General features: G+C 42.2%; 1 protein-coding gene across 1 annotated transcript; it reads left to right on the forward strand.

Annotated features, from left to right (window-relative positions):
* Positions 1-472: 472 nt before the first annotated feature.
* On the forward strand, positions 473-6878 carry LOC101737398 (uncharacterized). The gene is made up of 7 exons (XM_038020165.2): positions 473-840; positions 1345-1413; positions 2113-2181; positions 3371-4897; positions 5001-5263; positions 5345-5443; positions 6420-6878. Exons 1-7 carry the CDS (start codon positions 623-625, stop codon positions 6620-6622), a joined length of 2448 nt encoding a protein of 815 aa, XP_037876093.1. The 5' UTR covers positions 473-622; the 3' UTR covers positions 6623-6878.
* The last annotated feature ends 7 nt before the right edge of the window (positions 6879-6885 follow it).

Consider the following 6885-nt stretch of genomic DNA (forward strand, 5'->3'; position numbering starts at 1 on the left):
ATACGACATCCCTAGAATTACCGAGAACATTCCTGACAAGTCAAGTATTTTCAGTGTGCGTTTCCGTCATTTGACAATAGATGGCATTGTACTTCTTGACAGTTTTTGATTTTTCTAGCTTTTTGATATTCGTTTCTGCTTGCTTTTCGACGATATATGGCGTTGCTCTTACCGGCGTAGCGTTATTATATATATTTTAAACAGTATTCCTATCAGATTGGATTCTTCTTTTTCGGGGTTTAGTACTTGTGTTTCGTGTTGTTATTTTTTGGACGTTATTAAATTGTTACTCTAATCAATACATAATATGTGACTCAATTTGAAAAAAAGAATTTCACATTTATTAAATCAAGCTAATTTTAATTTAGAATACGTTATACACGATATAGCAAGCCATACAACTATTTTTATTAATTTAATTTTGAAAAACAGGCATGGGTTTCAGCTTTATAATTAAATCAACGATAGGTAGCGTAGTGTGATAGCTACGCTTTGCATGCGCGATCTTGCTTTAAAAAAAAACCTTCAGAAATGTCAAACACTATGCCACTCTAAACAGATGCTTCGTGTACTAATTTTAGCGCGAATTGTTTTGAAATAAAAGTAATAAAAAAAACAGGTAATGTCGATGAAATTTTTTATATTCGCGGGTGGGAGATGGAGGGAAGTGGATATGGAAACAGGTGGTGTGAGCGGGTGGCGAAATCGAGCTCAATTTGCGTACCAAAGTCGCGGGAAGCTGCGGGTGGCGTCCTCGGAGTCTGTGCTACGAGGAGTCCGCGCCCTGGCAGATGGACATCCCTCGTCGGTTCAGGACGGACCACGACTCTCTCAGATGAGGTATACATACATCTGCATCTAACTGTGACACTGACCGAAGGGCCCTCGCGTACTTTGTTAATGTTTACGAACCAAATTGTTATAACATTATGCCTACAATAGTCCATGTCCATGCTTAAATGAATTTAAATACTTAAAATGGCCTTGATTTTTGTTGTTGTTTATATTGTATAGACATATAACATAATATATTGTTACTGTGTCCTTTAATAAATAAATATCATCAATTGTTAATACAAAGTTTGTTATCTCATTTTCATATTATTATAATCAAATCACACTATTTAATAGAATATTTTTATTTGTATAGTAAAGCTGATGGAACTCAGATGGTAAGCATTACCCCTTCAGGAATTAAGTTTGTCTCGGCTGTTATACAACATAATGGTTTCTGCTGTGCCCATTGGCTCCATAACAATTTTAACTTATTATGAATTTAATTCTTCAATTTAATAATATTTCTGTATAATTAAGACAATAATTTAATTGAAACCTACATTTCAGATGTGAGAATAGTGAATATAAGAAGATAATAGAGAGAGAAACAATGTGTCTGCCGTACTGTCAATACAGGTGGGTCAATGTGTTGTTTGTTCATAAGAGGCACACTAGAAGGTGACCGACCTTTGCTCGGTATTTTTTTTTTATAAATTTTCTTTTTTAGGAATTATATTTAAATACGAATTACATATTGATAAAATGATGAAATATTCCAAGATGATTTAGGCATTTTTAAGTGAACACGTGAGTTAAAAAGACAAATAATATAAATAAACAATTTATTTTCTCGGTCTAACCTTAAACCAAACACTTATTGGCTTTGGGTGGCTTAACAACGCCATCTGCTGAAATAACTTTAGTGTTATTGTGTTGTTAAAGCACTTAGTTCCTCTTAATTAAGAAAAATAGTATTATTATTATTCGCCAATAGACGTCGGGAAGAGTCATAAAGTTGATTATTGAATACATGAATAAAACAACATTTTCTGAAAATAAATTGTAGCTAGAACGATTTATCGCCACCGAAATCCCCTGTATACAGAATTTGATAAAAATCATTGGAGGCGTTTCCGAGATTCAGATTATATATATACAAGAATTGCTCATTTAAAGGTATAAGATTAACAGACAGGTCCTCATCACCACCCACCACCCGCAACTTGTGGCACCGGGAGGTGTCCTGGCCTTGCTGGTCTCCATGCGTAATGGTAACCACTTAGTGTTAGGTAACATATTTTTGACAGCAATAAAAATGCCTTTGTTACATTCCAGATGTAAATGTATTGAACATAAGAAGTTAGAGAAGAGGGAGAGAATGTGTCTACCATGCTGTCAACAAGGGTGAGTACTGTCACTGTCCATAGTCCAAAACTATTATTTTTTGTCAATAAAGATTATCATTTACAATGTTAATTTTGTATAAAAATACAAATTAAAACTATAATAATTATTAATAAACAATTATCTAATTGCCTTAGTATTATCATTTTATTAAATTTGATGTAGAATGTTTTTTTTTTTATTGCTTAGATGGGTGGACGAGCTCACAGCCCACCTGGGGTTAAGTGGTTACAGGAGCCCATAGACATCTACAACGAAAATGCGCCACCCACCTCGAGATATGTTCTAAGGTCTCATTATAGTTACAACGGCTACCTCACCATTTGAACCGAAACACATTACTGCTTCACGGCAGATATAGGCGGTGGTGGTACCTACCCGTGGAGACTCCCAAGAGGTCCTACCACCAGTGATGTCTTGAATGTTTTTTTAATTTTCGTTTACTCTTTAATTCAATTACATTCAATAAATTCTCTGGAATACACTAAAATGTTGCATACTTTAAAATGGCATTGAAATGTTTTTTGTACCTAAATTGACTGATTTCCCAGTAAAAAAAGTTAAAGTGAATTTGATTACTGGAGCCATTAGGTAAATACTTTTTCTAAAGAGTTGCTGTGCTGTAATGTGATCAACACTAAGAATATTTGATTCCACATAAAATATTAAATGTAATCTTGAACCTACTGATTTTTTGGCATTTTAATACATTTTGATTTGTTTTGACAAAAACAGCTATACATATGTATAGACAGCTTGTCTGTTGTGTTGTCAATAGGCTTAAAGTTTGGAAGAATGGTTTACATGTTTTTGTATGATGATTTTGACTGTCATTTTGCTTACATACTTACACTTATACACAAAGGGTGTTGAACTGCAGGCACATAAGGTAATGTCATTTTTTACTGGTGGTAGGACCCATTGTGAGTCTGCACGGGTAGGTTGCCCAGCCTATTTCTGCCGTGAAGCAGTAATGCGTTTCGGTTTGAAGGGTGGGGCAGCCGTTGTAACTATACTGAGGCCTTAGAACTTGTATCTTAAGGTGGGTGGCGTATTTGTTTTAGATGTCTACATCTACAACGTAGATGGGCTCTAGTAACCACTTAGCACCAGGTGGGCTGTGAGCTCGTCCACACATCTAAGCAATAAAAAAATACACAAAATTAACTGAATTTCATTTGACTGACAGATACAAACGTAATACAATCCAGCCGATCTCTCCGCTCCTCGTGTCCAACTACACACAAACCAGCCACCAGGAAGTAACGCTGAACCTGTTGTCTGAGACAGAACACAGGGCGCGTCCTGTGGCGAGGATGCGCGCACAGAGCTGCTCTAAACAGATCTCTGTCAAACGAAAACACGTACCCACTTCTAGTGACTCAACCGAAAATGGGAGAAAAATACCAAAGATTGAGGGTTCCAACCTCTGTAGTTATGCTCGTTTGGCGCCCAAGAAGAACCAGCTGAAGTCGCAGCGGGATAACTCCAAAACAGCACATGTCGTAGATAAAAGCAAATGTATGAAACTGCAACAGAAGTCTACCAGACAAAGCTGTCGAACGACTACTGAGGAGTTCACTGCGAAGATTACGAGCCGTTCCAACGACCAGCTCACAGACGACGCACATAGCGAAGAACAGTCGAATGACCCAGAAACTGTGGGGAGACACATTGCAAGCATCCTGACACGAAACAGCAGAAGGAAAGCTTCCAAGATAGACGCATGTAAGGAGCTGATCATCGACCAGTCGGACGTGGAGTTATTCCGCAACTATCTACGGAAGCACTGCTCTGACGACGTCGTGACGCAGTTTGATAACGACCAGACGTACAAGACCCTGCTGTTCTACCGGATCAACCCCCTCGTGAGTGTTGAGCGCTGCGAGAGGATACACCGGATGCTTCAGCGCGCCGATAACCTGAGTCTAGTAGACTTTGCCTCACAACTCGGCCTGCGATCCGTTTCCGAGGGCTCGCAGGAGAATCTCAAACGATATAAAACAAGGAACAATATCAGAACACCACACAAAGACGTCTGGACAAAGAGTGAAACGGATAATTTTACAGACCTGAAACAATCAAAAAGTATTAGGAACCTGACAGAGAGGATCTTACGTGGAGCTACTTCTGAAAGAAACAACAATGTGCTGCATCACCCTGATACTTGCAACAACGACCAGAGCTCCAGAACAACTAGAAACAGTGCGGGCATGTTGAGGACAGACAGAGAGAGTAGTGGGCGAGTGAACAAGTTAGACAGAGATAGTAACAGTAAGGTGGTGAGTAGGGATAATAGAGGCAGGTACCGTTGTATAGTGAACAAGTTGAAACGAAACAGAGATACTGCATGTGTGAACAAGTTGGACAATCAATACAACAGTGAAGGAGAGGATAACATGGTTAGAAAGACACATAGTGAAGGAGCGAACAGAGACAGAAATAGTGGGGGAGCGAACAAGTTAGACAGGGCTAGAAATAGTGACAAAGTGACAAAATTCGATAGTGATAGGCACAGCAAGGGCGTTCATAAGCTGGACCCAAATAGGAGTGGAGGGGAGGAGAACAGGTTGGACAGGCGCAGAGATCGGGACAAATCAAAACACAAGTCAAATGTAGTGGTGTCGGTGAGTAGCGACAGCGAGTCCCAGTTCCAGAGCAAACAGGAGGCGCCGAGGAAGGTGGATGCGCTGAACCCACACATTATATCCAAGAGGTGAGGTATTTACTGCTTTGATTTTAAAGTAGCTTTACGTTGAATGGTTGTGCCCTGGTGGGACGTGCACGTGACCATAATGTGGAGTAATCCATTCCGGCAGGCCGTGTCGTCCCTCGGCCAAGGAGTACTCCACCCTGGAGGACCACGCCATCGTGTCGTGGCTGAGCCTGGGCAGCCGCAGTCGTCAGGTGAAGGGGAACCGCGTGTGGCGCGACCTGCAGGACTCGTACCTCGCCATCACCGGCACCAAGAGGACCTGGCACTCGCTGAGGAACCGTTACCTGCGCTACATCCTGCCCTCCCTCTCGCAGCTGGGGCTGCCGCACTCCCTGACGCAGCGCCTGCGCGCCGCCGCCGCCGCCGGTGCGTATGCGTGCTGCCCCCAACGCCCCCGCCCCCGCCCCCCTGCGTGCCTACAGTACTAACTGCACTTGTGGATTGCAGGTAGCCTGAAGTCGCGCAACCTGCCGCAGCGCCGGAACTCATTGTTCGAGGGTCCAGAGGTCCGGGGAGCCTGGAGCCGCCGCCCCGCCCCCACCGCAGGTCTCTCTGCACCACTCACTCTTTAGTTGTGCACTTAACGTCGTCTGGGCCGTAAGGAGCAAAACTGCTCCAAACCCATAGATAAAATTAAGTGTGAACTTAAAATGAAGTTTAATAGTAGAAAAAAAACCACTTTTTTGAATAAACTTAACCAAAAGTTAATTTTATAGCTAGTTCATTATTAATATTGATACAGTTAGGTATAATAATTAGAATATTATAGTAGAGTTTAGTGTCGTAAAAGATGAGTGTCACTAAGATAAGCGTATTTTCTCGAACAATTTTGAAATAAATATTTATCCATGTTTTTTTTTTTATTGCTTAGTTGTGTGGACGAGCTCACAGCTCACCTGGTGTTAAGTGGTTACTGGAGTCCATAGAGATCTACAACGTAAATGCCGCCACTTACCTTGAGAAAAGTTCTAAAGCCTCAGTATAGTCACAACGGCTGCCCCACCCTTCAAACCGAAATGCACTACTGCTTCACGGCAAAAATAAACCGAGTGGTGGTACCTACCACAAGAGGTTCTACCACCAGTAAATAAACTAAGAGTCATTATATAGGTATAAAGTAAACTTAGCACGACTACGTTCATCCCCAATGTGTTTCCAGAGATGTTGTCTGCCCCGTATAGTCTGGCCCTGGACAGAGCTGCCCTTCCACCGTGACACTCGCGGAGAGCACTCGCGCTAGACAGTAGCCTGGCTCTGTCCTGGCACCGTTGACACTTATGAGCGACGGTAACCGCTCACTATTATGGTAGATATGCGCCTGAGCACAGGAAGACTTAATATAATGTACTGCAGGGCAAACCCTTGTAGAAGGTAATGACCCACTGGGAAAAGTCTTAGACATATTAAGCGTGACTGAATCAGGCTGTGAGCAATAGAGGGGTGACGATGCTAGGGCGCTAGACTGATCACCACCCGTGACGCGCAGATAGTACACCATAAGTAATAATGCGTTATTTCTTAGTTGCAGAGAAGTCATCGTCTCCGTCTCCCCCGCCCCCGGGACCTGCCTCCCCCCGCAGCAGCTCCCCGCGCGCCCCCCGCAGGTCGCTGCGTCTGACGTCACCGTCGCCGGAACGCACCAGTTCACGTGTGACGTCACGGGCCTCTCCCTCCCCCCCAACCCGTCGCACCCGCAAGCTGTTCAACCATAACGTTGCATTGTGATAGCGGCGGGGGGCGGGACGGGGTGGCCGGCACTGGACACGTCTATTTGTCTATTGAACTTTTGTAATAATTTTATGCAATGTTTCACGAGAGAGCTAGTGATTTTTATTTGCTTCAAAACTGTGACTCTGAGCTGTGTTGCCCTTTTAAAACATTTATTATAATGATTTTACAATCGTGTAACACGTACGTCTGTATTTTGTATTCAGTGTAATATATTTGGTTTTTATTTGAAATAAATAATTATGTTTAAAAATCCCTTT

This window comes from Bombyx mori, chromosome 24 (assembly GCF_030269925.1).
Source record: "Bombyx mori chromosome 24, ASM3026992v2".
Taxonomy (NCBI): Eukaryota; Metazoa; Arthropoda; class Insecta; order Lepidoptera; family Bombycidae; genus Bombyx; species Bombyx mori.